The 18,343-nt window shown below is 42.3% G+C and overlaps 1 protein-coding gene across 1 annotated transcript in view; it reads left to right on the top strand.

Moving 5' to 3' along the window:
* The first annotated feature begins 1,000 nt into the window (after positions 1-1,000).
* The window catches only part of LOC107311692 (uncharacterized protein C3orf20 homolog), a 29,967-nt gene continuing 12,624 nt past the window's right edge, over positions 1,001-18,343 (top strand). The window contains 15 exon segments of the mRNA XM_032443958.2: positions 1,001-1,427; positions 1,521-1,630; positions 2,200-2,700; positions 2,702-2,769; positions 3,274-3,354; positions 4,615-4,714; positions 5,884-6,114; positions 6,423-6,572; positions 7,423-7,543; positions 9,084-9,215; positions 11,692-11,845; positions 12,345-12,573; positions 12,804-12,902; positions 14,036-14,309; positions 14,768-14,884. Of these exon segments, the coding sequence (XP_032299849.2) occupies positions 1,368-1,427; positions 1,521-1,630; positions 2,200-2,700; positions 2,702-2,769; positions 3,274-3,354; positions 4,615-4,714; positions 5,884-6,114; positions 6,423-6,572; positions 7,423-7,543; positions 9,084-9,215; positions 11,692-11,845; positions 12,345-12,573; positions 12,804-12,902; positions 14,036-14,309; positions 14,768-14,884 (2,427 nt within the window). The 5' untranslated portion in view covers positions 1,001-1,367.

Below are 18,343 nucleotides of genomic sequence, written 5' to 3'. Positions count from 1 at the left end.
TGGGGATGGCAGCTGTCTCCTGATAATGATTCCCTTAGCACAGCAGTGTCCAGCCAGCAACCAGATTTCACCAAGAATCTCTGAGGAACACCTTGAGAACTCACTGAGCATTGCAGCTACTTCCTCTGAACCAGACTGATGTGTTAGTTTTACATCCTGCTTTATTGCATCGGCTCAGGATATCAAAGGTGGACATTGGTGGTAAGGCAGAAATTGAACCTTCCCACCAGTATTCCATTACATTTTGTTGCTGTGTGACAGATGGCAGCAGAGGGACAGACTGACACAATGAAGTCTGACATGGAAGTGCATATGAAGCAAAGGTGTGTCACTGAATTCCTTCATGTGGAAAAAATAGCACCCACTGACATTCACTGATGCTTGTTGGAGACCAAACCATGGATGTGAGCACACTGAAGTGGTGGCTGGTGCATTTCAGCAGTGATGACAGTAATAGTGAGTGACCTCAACTAGTGCAGATTGAAACAAGCACTGCATGCAGGATGCAGTGAATGCTTCTGAAAAGAAGCAAATTTCATGTCCTAAAGCTACCTTGAGAATCACAGAACATTGTTTCTACGCGCACACTGTGCCATAGCAAATGCTCTTCATCTTGCAGGAACAGAGATATGCTGTACCAATATATATAAGTCAGTTAATTTCCTCTGGAGTTTGTTTTTACAGAAAATTACTTCTAAATGACAGGATTCCAATAAACAATCTGATGTCTGAACCTATGCCTCATAAAGACATCTTAATTTTCAGGGATAAGGAGCTCGTATGAAAGCTTGTAAGTGAAAGCTGGAGTGAATTACGTGTGCAGATATGTCTATTAGAATGTGCTACAGTGAGGGATGCCCCGATGACAGATCCCTGTGCCTTTGTGCTGTTTTGGTAGAGAATGATGGAAAGTTGCACAGAATCAGAGGTTGCCCCAGCGGTATCTTTGAAACCCTCTCTTAATATTCATGAAGGAGTCATAAATGAATGAAAGCATATTTAATGACAGTCACTGAGTCATACAAAACCAGTCTTCTTTTTCATATAACATACAAATTGGGACATCTGTCCTATAAATAACAGTAGGTTGTGTCTCTTGTTTAGGAGCGGTATGAACAAGAACTGATACTTGGATTTTCAGTTTTGTAATTGACTTCCTGTAATTCAGTCCCCTGACTTGTGAATGCATTCATATTTGTACAGTAGTGTTTCATGTAATATTTGAAGTAGATTTTCAATACCTCACACAGAAAATAATGGCTGAGCTTCACTGTTAATGTGAAAAGAATGAACAGTTTCTTTCTCACAGCCTGCTGACGTAACTATCTGCCCTTGGAGTGTTTCAGCCCTTGCTCATCTTGGAAGCAATGGAACCAGTACTTACAGCTGCAGTGCCAGAGGCAGAACCCATTTATTTCTTTGACCAGGTGATTTCTTTCATTTCCAGGACACTGTTCTACTTCCCTCTTCCCCTTCACACATCCTCCATTGTTAAACTGGAAACATTAATTTTGTTGTAGATGAAAGCTAGAATGAAAGAGAGGGACAAGGAGATATCAGAAGGAGACAAGGAGATATCATATTGCCATATGCTCACTACAAATCCTCATCCCATCAGCTTTACTCCCAGGTAATGGTGTCATGCCAGTAGTAGTGCGAGCAGGCAAGTTTCTGTAAACTAGTTTTTCAGGAAAGGCACAAATGAATCCTGAGGTAGATGTGGCCAAGGCAGAATGGGATAACTGGGGAGGTGAATGATCAGAGCTGACACCTTGCCATGCAGTGGGGGCAGAGGGAGACAAGTGGGATGGAAGTAGTGTACAGACCCCTCACTTCTTGAGGTGTGTTACCTAATATTCATTTCTGCTGTCAACATCTCATGAGTTTAATATATTTATCATACAAATCTTGAACGAAGAGTCATGAAGGCTGCATTTCAGCAGGCATAGTTCAAAGTATTCACTGTTGGTGCAGATGTTCCCTGTTTTGGCAATGGCTGCACTAGATTGTCTCCTGCTGTGCTGTGCAGGTATTTCAGAGCTTGATCTAGGAGCGTCCTTGGGAGGAAATGTGGTGCAGTCTCAACTGTGAAAGGGGCACTGCCAGCCTGTCCACGTGGGTCTGAGGCAGCAAAACTGTTCTGTGTATCCTTTAATTGGTATTGCTCTCACTGAACTATCCAGCTGTTTTACTCCTCAGCCTGACTGAAAGCAGGAATCCCTTCTGTGCAGAGAAGTATACAGAAAGACATGAAGATGGTTTCTTAAATGATGATATGCAAAAAGATCCAGTTTTGCATCAAATATCTCGTCGTTCCCTGTGTAAAACCACTACAGAGGACTCTAACCCAAAGATCTCCCAGTGTGCTCTGATCCCACAGGCAGACAAAGATTCACCGCTTAACATGTTGAATAAGTCTGCATCTGCCAACATGTTACAGGAACTTGGGGAGAAGCTGCAGCTCCTGGCTGGGTATCAGACTGGTTTGCCACCAGAACTTGTAAATGTGCTTACTTGTAGCTGGAGGGAACTCACTGAGGGGGCTGATTACTGTAAACGGCAGCAGAAGATGCTATCATACAAAAGCATGAGATCCAGGAGAGGCCAGGCCTCAGAGGAGGTTAAGAATAGCATTCTGGCATCCGAACGTAAGGAGCATGAAATCACTGACATCAGAAGAGAGCAACACAAAAAAGGCTTTACCAGCCTGCACCACAAAGAGAGAAAGAAATCCTGAGATGGCATCAAACACACCTCCAGAAAGCGAAGGTAATACAGTGCTGCTGCTGCACAAATGGGCTGTGTTGTAACGTTTAGCCAAAAAAAAGGAAAAAGGTGCTTTCTGTTGGGACTACTATTGGCTGGATAGGCCAATGTGCTCCAGCTTATAACTTGATATACTGCAGTTCTTCACAAAGCATTGGTTTAGGATGTGATGAAATAGCTTTGCAGCTGAAGCAAGAGGTACAAACACTTAGAAGAACAAAGCCGGTGAAACTGGGCAAGGTTTCAAGTCATTTAGCAAAGCATTTCTAGTCTCCTCTTTCAAGGTGAGTGATAGAGTCATAACAGATTGCACCAGTGGAGAACATTTGCATCTAAAGCATTTCATCCTGCGAGTGTCAGAGCTGAACCTAATGTCGGGAAATAGCGTGTTACAATTCTCCAGGTGATACTCACCTCTTAAAAAAGAAATTAATATTAGTTTTTAAAAGCAGACTTACCTTTCCACGTGTGTTCCCAAGCACTGCATTCTGCTTTCTTTGTGTCTAGCTCCTGTTGTGCAAAATGATGCTGACCAGTCACCCATCACAGTCAACTTCTCACTTTTCTCCAACACTTGTGAGGAACAAGGTAAGAGGAGCATGCAGCTGCTCTGTAAAGCTGGTGTGTTGCAGAGGTGGCTAGAATGATACACTAACTGAACATATGTTACGGATGCCTGAATTAATTAAAGAATGGATTACCATGAGAAAGAAGTAATTTTAAAGTAATAATACTCTTCCTTTTTACTACAAGCTGGTTTTAAATATGCAGCCCTCTGATTATCTATAGTCATCTGCCAATAACATTTCCATACATGTTGTGTGTAATCACTATGAGTCCACTTCTCCGTGCTAGCAAAATGCAGGACCAACCACTGCTTCAAGATATTGTTTTAATCCTTCCCTGCTGGGAACTGTCTGACCACATGTGTTTGAGTTAATAACTTCCTCTGAATGGCAGTACTAATGCACCCACTGAAACGTTCATCACAAGGCATTATGTAAGCTCTGCATAGAATGGATGGGCAATGCTGAGGATCTAAAGGGGAGGACTGCTTATCCTGCACCTTTTTTGTTTGTTTGTTTTTTATTATTATATCTTTGAGAACACTGCCGTGTGAAAAAATAGTGTCTGTGCATTGCTGAAAGTGCTGCAGAGACATCCAGCATCCCAGCACAGAATAGTTTTGTAAAGCGATATATTGAAACAGAAGGGATTTATAACTTCTTCTGGTGTTTCCTAAAGATGTGGCATCTGATTTCCCCTGGTTGTAACAAAGGAACACCTGAACCATCTGGAAATGTGTTCCTGAGGTGTTGCATGTCCTTGGTGTCACTGTGCTGCTGAATTGGCAAGATTATTGATTCCACCTTGAGCTTTTGTGTCCACAGGCTGCCTCTTTATTCTGCTCAGTGATCTCAAGATCACTGGTTGTCTTGACTTTGTATACTATCCTCCAGCACTTCACCAGTGGATCTGCCAGTGCACTGTACAGTCAGGCAGCTGCTGGAGATTTCTTAATCACAAATGAATGCCTGAAGGGTGAAGATAACCAGCTCCCACTGAACTGTCTCTACCCTTTCCTGTCCTATAGGAGCACTACACTATATCCTTTCCAGTGGCAATCCTGCAGCTGTCTGAACAGTGACACCCAGGATATGTACTACCTCTTTCTCCTTTTTCCAAGGCAAAGAATCTGCTTAAGAAAACAAATCCTCAAAGCTACAGCACCATATATTCATATGAATGAACCTTACTTTCCGTAGGACAATAACACGGATCAAGATTAACATTAACAATAGTCTTTGCTTATGCATCTATTTCTAATCTCTCATTCTGTTTCTCTAGGTTTGATTTTCCAGCTTTCTGACTCAAAGTCTGAGGATGTTCATCAGGATCTGCCTTATGTGTGGACCCCAGAGAGACCTGAGCAAGTTCAAAATCAAATGTAACAAGCTGAGACTTTTACCTCCATAAACAAAGTTAGAGTGCATGGCAATATTTTTATGCAGTAGAACACTTAACCAAACCAACAGACTTTGTGGGGAAGTGGTACTGCTCTGAAATCTCCCAGAGTTCAGTTTAGCATTCCACTATTCATGAAATGGAAACATACTTTGATTTTTGTTGGTGGTCATGGAAGATAATGATTATCCCAACAGAAGTATTTTCAGGGATTAGTTGTGAGGCAACAATTTTGATTGATCTGCAGATAAACTTCCCAGTAGTTGTGAAAACCTGATTGTACGTCTTTTGCAATAGAAACCGTGGCTCATTAAGGCTATTTAGCATTATGATAATATGCAATGATCTGTAGCCTGTTTTCTTGTCAGGGCCTGAGAGAAGGCTGCCATAAGATACTGTGGCCAGAATCAGCCCTTGAGTCTTCTTGAGACAGTCTATGTTCTGATCATTAAAATAAGCATTTTTGTCTTTCCACCCACAAGACATGCCACGATCTATATGTACCTCTTTCAGAGAACACTCTAAAATGTATCTTATTTATTCTTACAAACTGTGGGCTTTGATACAGGCCAGTGTGTAGCTGTTAAGAACAGAGAGAGCTCATGCAAGTGCTGAGAATGCATTTCCTTACCTCTGGCACAACTGTTCTGGAGTCCACCATATCACTGTTCCCAAAAGCTCTGCGGTCTGTTGGCTTAATTATCTAATTGAAGGCAACATGCCACAAATAAAGTGGTAGGATCTCCCAAGATGTTCCATTTCACAGTATCTGAGCATGTTTTCTTTCCAGCCTTTGCAGGCCCTATTGTCCCATTGGGTTGGAAGTAAAACGATGCCCCTCATATGGCAGTACCCTAATGATGTCACCAGATTCCCGTGTCAGTGCCATGGAAGCTGGCTTTGTGTTCCTGAATAACCGTGCTTAGCCTAGTCAGCAAAAACTTTATACTGAGCAATATTTCATGGTAAAATTTAAACAGCAAGAAATTTTGGATCAAAGTCAAAAATGTGTGATATTTTGTAGCTGAGAAACTATCATATATTTTCTGCTGAGGTCAAACTTCATTCTTAATCAACAGAAGCCTTGCCCAAGGATTCCACTTAGCAAGAACTTATCAGAGTTATGTATTTTTTCCTCCCTCATGTAAACAGAAAAGAGCAAGCGTCCAACCTGAAAGAAGTTGGGTCTGAAAAACCAATTATTCTACGGCATTATGGTGATTACAGAGAAGAAACTTTCCCCAGGACACGGAAGGTTCAGGCTGGCAGGACTGTCACATCAGAGCTACCATATGACGAAGCTCATTTTCCAGTGGTCAAGAGTGCAAACACAGCACAGAGAAAACTGCACTATAGACTGAATGATGGCTCGTCCTTCATTTAATATCCTTTCTCATTGCTCCTGCGAAGGACACTTTTGACCTATACCAGCATGTGTTGCCTGCTACCTTGTATTAGTTTAGTAAGGTGAATTTTGTACTGAGAGCTTTGCCTGCTCATCCTCTATCACTCCCAATCCACTTATTCAAGGAAAGAGATGACTGGGTTGGTAGCTTCACTTTCTCTCATGCACATGGACCCAATACCCCGTCTTAAAGCTGATGATGTTAGTCCCTGTGTTCTCTGCATGGATAAGTAACAGAAGTTACAGAGTAGGAAAGAGAATGATAACTCCTTGACTCTCATTTTAGCTATCCATCTGAACACCTTGCAGTTTGCCAGAGCTGCTGCAATCTCCCATGTGGGGGGATGTATACCAACATATTTAGTCCTTCTCCAGATCATTCTATAGTTGGAACTTTCACCCCTTTTGGACATGGAAGCATCTATCTTCCTAACAGGTAGGCAGATGCGCTGCAAGCTGTTGCTTGATTCTGCAAATTAGAGCCGAGAGCATGAAGCTATACAAGGATCTGAGCAATGTTCAAAACCAGAGTAGACATGAAAAAAGTGGTATGTTGTGCAACACAAGTTTCTATAACTCAGCTTGGTGTCTGACAGTGGGCTGGGTTTATTTTGGTTGGTTGCTTTTATCTACCCTTTTTCACTATAAAATGAAAGCTGCGCATAACCAAACTTGCACAGACAGACTTGTAGTCCACAGGGAGTCTGGCATTACAGGAGACCGGCATCTAAAAGTGTGGAAAGATAAAAGAAGACCCCTTCCAACTTGTTCACATCTCCTGGAGGTGAAGAAACCCATCCTTTCTGATTCCCCTCTAAGAGTCAAATGCCGTTAGGTGTTCGAGCAGCCCAAAAGTTCTCTGTTAACTACATTGCTGAGATAGACAGAAGTCACTCAGAAAAGAGAATTCCTGATTTGTGACACCAGTGCTGTGTGTATTTGTTTCTTCCTTAAAATTTGTGGCTAAATTTGAAACGTTTTAGAACTTCAGGACTGTAGCAGTAAGTGGAAATAATGGCAATGAGATCACATTGTTTGACCTCAGCTTCTTTCTGCTTTGAACTGTTAATACAAGAATTTAACCCTAACTTTTGTATGAAGCAAAAGGATAATGATTTATACATTCCTCACAAGTCTGTGGCATGAGAAGAGCTGGGTGAAGGAGTGGCCATGTAAAGCGGCCTTTTAATTAGAGACTCCTAGATCAAAGCAAGATTCTTGGATTGTTTAAGGTTTTCCTGAGATACACCAGGAAAAACAGGTTTCACATTTCTGCCTATTTACAGCAACACTGTAACCATGATGTTTAATCAGGAAGGAGGTCTGGTGACTAATAAAGATGAAGAAACGGTCAGGGAATGGAAATGGCCTCGGGATGGCAAGCTTGCCCAGCCAGTTATAGCACAGGTAATATTTAAAGCTTTACCTTTTTGACTGTTCTTACCTCTTGCTTTCTCCCCCCACATCCCTTAGTCTCTCGGAGTGTTTGAATTGTAAAGAACACAGAGCTTATATTTCTTCTTCTCTAACAGGCGTTAAAATGAATAGGTTTTCAAACAATCTCTATGTGAATTACCTCTTTTTTAACTCCTGTTGCTCCTTCAGGGTAAGAAAGAAAAGCAGACTGCCTACAACTGTTGTAACTCAGGATTTCAACAAACAAGAAGCCCATCCTCCCTGCCGGATGCACTTTGGAAGAGTCTTTTCTTTCTAGTCAATATGAACAAGCTGTTTCACACATTTCTCTGGGGCATGTTCAGTATCAGGCACTTGTTTGCCTGACTTCTGTCCTGATCCAGCACCCACTGAGGTCTGTGAAAAGCCGCCCATTGCTTTGTGGTTACCAGATCTCAGCCTAAAATGCTGCAAAATTACCAGAAAGGCAGGTAAAACATTTGCTAATCCAAGTCAGTAAGCATGCCTTCAGGTACAGAGTTGGTAAAGACACATTATTTGGGTTAGGTCGGGAGATTTTTTTCTTCCTTTCCACTTAATACGGGGCTACTGGAGGCATCCTTGGTGTTTTGTACAAGACAAACGTAAGACTGACAGAATGACGTAGTTAAACACATAACAGGTTTCTGTGGCTTGGCTCTTGCTGCCCAGGCTGCTGCTGATAGGAAGGAGTTACTTCAAACAAGCAAATAGCAATGAAAATCTGACAGCTGCTATGACTGATATAGATACTCATTCTTTGGGTTTGATATGTTCTATGTACTGACCTCCGTTTACTCTCTAAGGTCTGCAAGAGTTTGAGATGTCTGAAATATGCTTTGTCTGCAGATTTCACTTTGATAGAGTCTGTAAAGATTATGTCAGATAATTACTGAAACAGTTTGAAATAGTACAGATTATGGAATGTTGCTGTGAATTATTTGCTGTAGCAAATGGACATATTTCAAGAGTCACATGAAAACGAATGTGACTTCTTACTCTGTTTGAATGAGTAAGAGTGTCAGAGACTGGAAACGGGTGATGCAAACTGGATTAAATAGATGATAGGAAAAGTGGTTCCAAGAGCCCTGCCTGGTGTCACCAGATCATCTTTCATGGGCTGTGTGCACAGGCAATGCTGAAGGCTATAGTGACCATTATTTCAATAAATCACATTGTGCGCATCAAAACACTAATCTTTTTCTTGTGACTGAACTGCCCAAACACTGCCTACTCTCACTAACAACAGTTACAGGGCAAGCACAGACTGGCTTCTCCTGAGTCTATCCTTGTCTGACTCCGCTGCTTCTCTGCCTTAGTAGAAGTAGACACCCAAGTGGTTCTGAAAGTGTCTCATGCCTTTCTGATACAGAGCATCACATCCAACTCATGCGCAGTCTCATGATGCTTGCTCTGGGCAGGAGTCATCCAGACAAAGGGCTGGGAGCTCTTCCATCCACCATAAATGTGAAAATACGGCGGAATTAGTAGGTCTCCTTTGTTGGTCTTTCAGGTTAATGAATTCATCGCAGTGAGGATTGCAGGACGCTTTGCAATTAGCTTGGTCTACAAGTGGCAACATGAAAGCGTGTGCTTGTCTTTGTCACCGCCGCGGGGTGCGGCTCTTCCGCAGTTAGAAGAATCGGTATGTTGTAACTGCTGCACTACTGCACTGCATTGCGTTTGTTCTGCACATTCTGGAACTGATGAGCTTTCCTATCTAATATGCTTCCCAGTGGAAAGGATGGTTCAGTTTTATCTGTAATTTATGTAGAATTGCGTGGCGTACTGGAATAGAATACTAAGTGCATGGACTTAGCCCAGTACGAGGTGGTTATAACTTTATGTGCTGCAGGTGGGGTACTGAATGAAGCCCTAAGAAATCCTGATCCAAGTCTTCCTTTTCTTCACTTCTGTGCAGTGAGCTGGCTGTCCAGTTTGGTTTATCATCTAGCCAAAGCCTGACATCTTCATGGCAAATAATTCGTTTTTGGGTTGAAATACACGTTGTTAGAACAGATATTTTTGTGTGTGTGATTTAGGAGTCAGGAAAAAATAGTTACGAAACAGTTGTTGGAAATGCAGAAGAAATCTATCATCTAAGTAAAACAAAAACAAAACAGACAATGCCGGTTCAGAGTTAGTTTCCTTCTTCCTGTTGTATATGTAAGTACTTAGTCTAGAAATTGTAGAAATATACACTGTAGGTTTGTAAGAGGCATGTATGTACTGGGATGAGAAACAACACCTTATTCCTTCTAGTTCCAGAAAAGACTGGGCCATAACAATAATAGAGCTATCCTTGAGTTCTTGTAAGACTGCCATCTGAAACGCCACCAGAGCAAGGCTTCCTGAGATCAGTAATTCACTGGATATCTTTCCCTGGTGGAATTGGAAGGGTCGCTACTCTGAGGGACTACAAGGAAATGGGGAGAAGTGGAATAGCAGGAGTTACTGGGCTCATTCACAACCCTCAACAGGTGTTCAGGATTTATTCAATTACCAGTTGTGACCTCTTTACACCCAAAACATTTCTAACCCTTTGTTTCCTATTCATTAAAATTATCTTCACCCTGAATTTCGAACTTAAAAAGTGCGTCGCAGTTAGTCAGCAAGAATCTCTTTATATGTATAATATATACTGATCAATCATTTTCTCTTCCAAAAAATCAAAGAAAGAACTCTTAAAGCAATTAAAATATTTCTACTTTTTGCAGTTGTCAGCAATCCAAATAATTGAAGCCAATAGACTGTACAACTTCTCCAAACAACACAAAATTAAATCCCCTAGAATGAAAACTGAACGATCATTGCAGAGGAAACAAATGCTCTCTTTGCAGCCCATGAACCATGCCAGCTATTTATCTTCTTTCAAGTGAAAGGTTTTAATAATAGAATCATAGAATAATGTTGTAAGGGATCTCTGAGGGCCAGTTAGTCCAACACCACTGCAATGAACAGGGACACCACAGCTACATCAGGTTGCCCAGGGCTTTATCCAGCCTCGCCTTGAAAGTCTCCAGGGATGGGGCATCAACCACATCACTGGGCAACCTGTTCCAGTGCCTCCGCACCTGCGCTGTAAAAGGTTATTTTAAGACTAGTAATGTTCTTTTAGAGGTGAGTTTTGTTAGTGGCCATTTTCACATCCCTATACATTCTCTGTGAAAGTTATTTGCCCCAACAAGGGCTCTCCCATGAGCTTCATAACCAGGAGATGGACACCAGACAGCATAATCCATACCCTGCTGCTGGCTTTATCTAAAGCAGTTAATCCTTTCAGCTCTTTCTGCCTACGTAAGCATCACAAAAGGGGAGATCTTTAAAACTGGCTGTATTGCTACTGCTTGTCATACTGTAGTTCATATCGATGTTTTCGTCTATGGTTTCTACCAGGATAAAATACTTTTCCTCATAGCTGAGTTGATTTGGAAAAACTACTGGAAATACTTGAAACTGAGATAGGGTTCATTCGGAGGAAATTCTTCTGATTCTTGTCTCTCTAACTCTCAGAACTATTTAGCCACAGAGACTTCATGTTGGTTTCCTTTGACATGGGTAGGTAAAACCTACTGCACAGGGATAAATCTGAATGAGGAGTGTCTTCAGGTAGACTAAAATTAATAGTCACATGGTGTCATTATAGAATATGCCACATTTTTAGAGGATACAGGATATTGACATGCAAACTAAGATTTTGTTAAAAAGGAAAAACAGTTACATGACTCTTCAGCTGGGATGAAAAATGTAAGTGATGCAATAAAAAACACAGCAGTTTCATTTGTGTCCTACCTTACTTTTTCCTTTGCACAGTGCGAAGCGCTGTCTTCTTTGGCCACTGGAATTAGGAGTCACTAAAGTTTTCATCAGTGTTTCAGTACGTGCAGTCTCCTTTGTCTGGCTTAGAAGAAGGCAGAATTTGCTGCTGCAACTATTTCTAGTGATGGCTGTGTCAGTTAAAAGTACATATTATTAAATTACACTGCGTTCTGACAACAGCTTGTAGTCAGGAGGTGTCTGTATGTCTGTATCTCTGAGTGTTCTGACAGTGTGAGCGCCACTGGACACTAACTGGAGCCATTACGTTGTTCATTTTGTTTTTCCATTGATATTTTTTAAAGTCAAAAAGGACAGAGCTGCTGTGGAGAAATGAAGTTCTGGAGGCAACCATAAGCCATGTGAATGACATCAGCGCAACCAGAGAGCTGAGACATTTACAGAAGAAGATCTGGAGCATTGTGGTTGACTGGCTGCAGTATTACCAGAGAGCCCTAGGTCAGGCATGGTCAGAGAACAGCTGAGGTTTGGTTGTATGGGTTTGGTTATGTCTCAGCAGGTTCTGGAGTAAACTAAACAGTTATCTGAAAGTCAACCCCAGCCTGGCCATTAGAGAGACCCAGCACTGCTGGCTTGAGCACCAAACTAGGTAGGAGGCTTACAGGCGGCCTGTTTCTCAATGAAAGGCCACCTAGATGATTAAGGACACAGCAGCATCTCTCATTTGAGGAAAGACAGAGAGACCTGGGCCTTTTCAGCTCCTGAGCTGGTGTGTCCCCGCTCTGGGTGTCCCTGCTTGAACAGGGGGTAAGATCAGATGGACCCAGTGGTGCCTGCCAACCTCAGTCACCCTGTGATTCTGTCATTTTGTGATTCCCTTTCACTGTTATTTTCCCAGTCTGGATCACACAGCACTTGATTCGCACTTATGAGCACACAAAACGCCATCAGTTACCAAATCAAGGTCGCTGATTTATGCAGTGGTGGTGTGTTTCAGGAATCGGCTGCACACGCATTAGGAAAATATCTGATCGTCCTCTTCGTCCCTTAAGGAAAGGTACAATTCAGTCTGCAGACTCTCTCCCAGTTACCTTCGTAATTCAGAGATCACAAGGGAAGAGGAAAGAGAACAGCCAAGCTCCCAAGTCAGAATGTCCTCTCCCAGATCAAATGAGGTTGACTCTTCCATCTGGCATGCAGCAGGAGCCGCACTCTTACCCTCACAGGTAATTATAAGGAGAAGAGTAAGGAATGAAACTATTCCCCCAAGCCACTAAATGGTTCTTTCTTGACTGCTTACTTATGCCATACAGAAAGAACTTACATTCTTTTTCCATATTATTATTAGCACTTCAGAGCCTTGGTGTATCCCTGTATGATACTGCTAATGCAAGACCCTTGTCTGTTTTGTTTTGTCATTAAACATTTGCGTGCTCGCTGTTATTCTTTCCTACAGGTCTGCTTTACTAAACAGCAATATAAAAACAGAGAGGCTGCATACGACTCAGCTCAGTTTAAGTAAAAGGAGGAATGTACTGAATGTCAGTAATTCACGGTAAGGAAATTTACATTAAGATTGGAAGGTGATGGCTCCAGTGTAAATACTGATGGTAGCTGTTTACTATGAACTCATTTCTGGAAATGATTTTGTATTTTACCCATGCCTCCAAGGCTGTTCACTATTGCATAGGATACACTGCATGTGGAGAAGGAAACAGAAATAACTGTTCAAACCTAAGTAATCCACAGCAGCCACTCATGCTGTGCCTGCAGATTTTTGCAACAGGAAAACAAGTTGACACAATTTCTTACTGTATTTTTGGTTCGAGGATCCCTTTTGTCATTGAGACAAGCTTGTATTTATTGATAACTTTACTAAACATGCACAATTAAAGTAACAAAGTGCTTTTAATTTCACATGACCAGCCAGTAGCTCGGCTCACAAAGAAGAAATATCATAAAACTCAAGCATTTTATGATTGCTCCTGGGATGCTGAAACTGTGATCTTGTTTTACACACACGTAGCTGAAAACCAAAATTTTCCTTATTCTCCTGCTGTCCCTAAGATCACTTATATTCTCTTTTCTCTGGTCGATTTAGTTTAGATTGACCTCCTTTTTCCTTCAGGACCCTTCAGCACAGTGTGTGTGTGAAGGTAAGGCTCTGCTGCGTGCCTTGGCCTACAGGCCCAAGCAACCTACAGAACCCTTCCCCCACCTCAGAACCAAGGGGCTTCTCAAACACATAACTCTTCACAACACCTGGGGAAGACAAATAAAACCAACGCACATATGTAGCATGTATATATTCATAGATATGAATATGAGTGTACTACAGTCAGCTGTCGGAGGTAAGAGGTGACTACGAGACCTTCAAATGATAAGGGAGTATCCTTTGACATCAGCTCTTGGCTGCTACAGAAGCCTGCAGGGCTAGCTCCTCCCATTACAGCACACCCCTCTTGCTTCTCAGCCTGGTTTCAGAGGCCGGGCTTTTGCAGAAGCCAGCAGCTTCACAGAACTTGTGGTTGCTTAAGACCTTAAGAAATACCCAAAACATTTGGATGACTGCACGCCTTAGGGCCTGCGCCTAAGAGATGACTGAAAATGATTCCTCAACCTGTCCTTGATTTATTTGGCAATCTGACTTGGTAACACTTTCCCCTGTATTTTTCCTCTCTGTGACAGGAACAAGCTGTGGGTCACATCCCAGATGGCCTGTCCTGCTGTGCTTCGGAGAGTTGTGATGGGGGAGGAAGGGAAGACATGCAGGTGTAGCAATCATCGGATTCCCTATGTGACAGACCTGGAGTACGATCACCTCATTAACAACACAGTAGCCTTTAAGGAGCAGATTACAGTGGTCTGTGTCTCATCTTCACAAAGAAAAGATCCCAGTGAAGATGAAATAGAGCAGCTGTATGAAAGGCAGAACAAACACAGAAGTATGCCTTGTGCTCAGGTGGGCTTTATTAGTAAACTGTTTTTCCTACATGTGGTAGAACACTTCAAGATCCTTTTTGGAGTGATTATCTGTTTATCTGTTTGCTAAAATATTGCTCAATAATTGTAGGGGCAGAAGATATCTGAAAGAAAGAATTCCAAAGAGTTATGGCAAATCAATGGAGATGTTGCACGTTGAGTAGCAACCAGTCCTTTTCTTGTAACTAGGCATCTAATTTTATGAATCAGAGGAGCAGTTTCTTCTGAGGGGACTATACTCTCAAACAGAAACTGAGAAATATAGAAGCCTCTGCCACCAAAAGTATACAGCCAGGAACTGCTGCTACCTGTTCTGAAAGAGAAAAATAATGCAATTGAGTTCTTAAGAACTTGTTTGGAAGGAGCTGCTGGCTTAATTGGTCACGCAAAACTTTTCATCTACTTAATGATGCCATTGTAACTCCCTTGTTTTTTCAGGGTTGTCTAGATTCCTTTCGCCTCCTCAAATACGACATTACCTCTGCTGATGCATTTACAGATCATAAAGGTTCTTTGTTGGAGAAGAGACATAATGTAGCTCCCGGCATGTTTTTGGTATGCTAAAATTATTACACTCAATAATTTACCTTTGTCATGCTATTATTGTTATCTAGTTCAAAAAAGTGACTTTGGGATTGCCACACGCCACGAGCATTTGGGCCAGCAGGAGGGCAGAACACTCCTCCTGCAGGAGTACGGGCTGTGAGCATGGCAGCCTCACATTTGTCTCTTAACACTTCAGGGTTCGTGGTACAAAGAGAGGATTCTCCAGGTCTTGTTCACCTCCTTCACAAGTTATCATTAGGCCAAGACAAAGCAATCTTGTTTTGCATCTCACAGAACTGCATTACAATTAGATGTTAAAAATCCTCACATCTTTGCACAACACTGTTTACTCAGTTATTTTAGTCACTTTCTCCCAGCAGGGGAGAGCTCCCGCTAATTATTGTTTGGGAAGTCTTTGTTCACTTCCTTAATAGTGGTGAGGAACAAGTGCTGCATCCTGCGTTTGCTTTGTACATTTTTAGCAGTGACCATGGCACTAGAACAGAGGATCCTGCAGATATCCTCTCACCTCAGCTACTGCAAAGTTAGGGCTATTTCTGTCAATCAGAAATGAGCTATTCCTGCAAAAAGGAAAACTCTGCATGAGGACACCCATCTGTGATCAACTTCTCTGTCCACTGGGTGACACCAGCAGACTGTCTGACATTGCTTGCTGTATATGAAACCACAGAATACATACATACATGAAGAAGATGAAATTCCAGCCACTCCTTTTATCCTGATAATCATTTCCTCCCTTCTCAGTGGCAAAGTGACATAAACAGATTACCCTTAGAACAGCTCGTAGGCTTCTTTTGTTTTAAAAAGCATTTTCAGGCGTTAGATGGTATGTGTGCAGCACTGATTTTTTGTGACTTCACCCTTAGCCCGCTGTTACAAAGGTAAGTCACCAGCACAAGCGCGGTTTCAGTCAGTACTCAGGTACACGCAGATAGAAACTAAACACTGTGAGGAGTAACCTGAAACCCAATTAGCCTGTCAGCATGGCCTTAATTACGGCTATTTAAAAACTGAGCGTAAAGACAAGGTGGCCACTTCTTTTGCCTGAACAAAGCTCTGTTATTTGAAGAGGAATTGAGTTTGTTTTTAAAAGGAAAGCACTAATAGTCATTTCTATCAATACTCCTAGTCAGCCCAAGCAACTAAACAGTGCCAGGAGTGTGAGCCAGTTTCACCTATTACAACCCTTATGACCTTCCAAGTGATAACTGAGCAGTGAGCACCCAGAGCAGATGGAGCTGCCTTTGCTGTTTCCAGGGATTCAGCCCATTCTCAAGCAATTCCCAGTCGGAAATACCCAGCTGCTACAGTGCTCAACCAGAACAGGTTCGTCTACCAACAAGACCAGAAGAATTGCATGGGACTGGCTTGGAAGAGCAAAGCTCAGCCAAAGGCATAATGTCTGAGCATGAGCATTTCCTGTGAACCAAAGGAAAGCTGCCAGAGGCGACAGCTCCATCTCTCTTCGTGTTACCTACATTGTGTGACTTGCAAAAGACAGGAAGAAGACAAGAAGCTTTAGGCTGCAACTCTGCCAGAAATCACCAATTGGAAAGGGCCAGAGCATTTTACATAGTCAGTTCCAGAGGAGCTCAAAAGTAAATGATAACTTGAAGATGTTATGGAGCCTGTAATGGGTCATTGCTCTTTTCTGCTGGACAACAGCATTCCGTCTGCCATAGAAACGGGATCATCCTGCATGAAATTTGGAAGTAATGACCAGCTAAGGACGAAGTCACTACATTCAGGGTAGAAATGCAGTTCTTTTGGTAGTTCTGAACAATCAGTAGCGCAAAAGACATTAGGATTCCAGGTCACAGACAGCTCCAGAGAGATCACATCTCATAGCTGCTAATCAGTTGTATAAAATTCTCTGTCAATGAAGTTACATGGGAGAAAAGAATCGTAATTGCTTATATAAAGATGGACATGATAGCTGCTAATGCTAAACAAAGAGATCTGGGATTTGTTAGTAGACCTATCTCTGAACACCTCAGATCAGCACAGTGCAATAGACACCAAACACACTGAACGTTTAGTGAAAGGGTAAATATGGAGGAAACGTTCCTCAGATTGTGATATACAGCACATGGCTTGTCTTCACCACAACTCAAAAAAGGATGTAATATGGAATGGCTGTTCATTTAAGGAGGGACTGAAAAGGGTAACTTACTAAAGAAACAAGATGAGATACAAGAAAGCTTTATAAAAAGATAAAATGTCATGGCAAAAGAATAAGAAATAATTGTCCATTGTTTCTTAAAGCACGGGAAAAACCAAGCACCAATGAAGAGATAAGCAGCAGATTTAAACCAAAAGGAAATTCTTTTTCTCACAACACGTCATTAAATCTAGAACTATTTGCCACAGGATGCCGTAGAAGCCAGAAGCATAAGTGTATTCAATATGGAACTGGATGCATTCCTGAAGGTTAGCTCCATTGGCAGCTATGAAACATGATGCCAGTGTTTGGTTGTAGAAATCCCTGAGTCGTTAATTCCTTATCATTAGTGTGAGTCCAGGACAGGACTTTCCTTTAAGTGCTCTTCCACCCCTTACACTGCTGTAAGTGCTGTACAAGGCAGGGGAACATTGTCCACTTTCTGGAGCAGCTGGGCTGACGATGCAGCAGAGAGAAGAATGGAACCTGCAGCCAAAAGCAGATCCACAGGGCTGGGAATGTGTTCCTACGCTCTATGAATGCCACAGGAGCTGAAAAGTTGCTTGTGCTGGGCTACAGCTTTCACTGGCACTGTGGTTCTGTAGCCACAGATGGAAGGCAGCTGCTTTCTGATTTCAGACCATGTGTTCAGGCTCCCCACTTATCCCCAACCCCCCCAATCCAAACCAAAAATGTAAATATGCACAAGCCGTATAGAAAAAGCCAAGTGCAGTCACAGCCTGGCCTTAGCATCTCCCAGTGTCCCCATCCCCAGCCAGCATTCAGGAATGTACATCTCACAGAATGGCTCAGGTTGGAAGGGACCTTAAAGATCATAGAGATCCAACCCCCTGCTGTGGGCAGGGACAGGAGATGTAAGGAAGATGTCATGAAATGTACTGGTGACATGGTTGCTGCCATTCCTGGACTGCTGCAGGTTGTCAGCACAGCATTAAGGGGCATTACATGTTTCTAAGTGGTTGTACAAGGCAAGATAAACTGTCACTATAAGGACCTTCACAGACTAGTTTTTTCACTGTTCTTATCCCATGAAAGAAAATAGCACTGCCCTGGAAAAGGTGAGGGAAAGTCACAGCAGTCCATTTCATTACATCTGATTTCAAGATCCAAAGCCTTTAAAGGAAGACTGGGTTCTGTAATTGCATTTGCTGTGCAGCTGACTGAAGACTTGCCAGCTTCTTAAGTGCCCTCATTATGACACAGGCTGAATGTTTGGAGCTGATTCTGCAGCTTATCAACAGCATGAAAGGAATTTGTGCTGTTTC

The sequence above is a fragment of the Coturnix japonica genome, chromosome 1 (assembly GCF_054131305.1).
Source record: "Coturnix japonica strain WE chromosome 1, WE-NBRP24, whole genome shotgun sequence".
NCBI lineage: Eukaryota > Metazoa > Chordata > Aves > Galliformes > Phasianidae > Coturnix > Coturnix japonica.
Note: the sequence above shows the minus strand (reverse complement) of the source record. Positions and strands in the feature narration are given on the sequence as shown.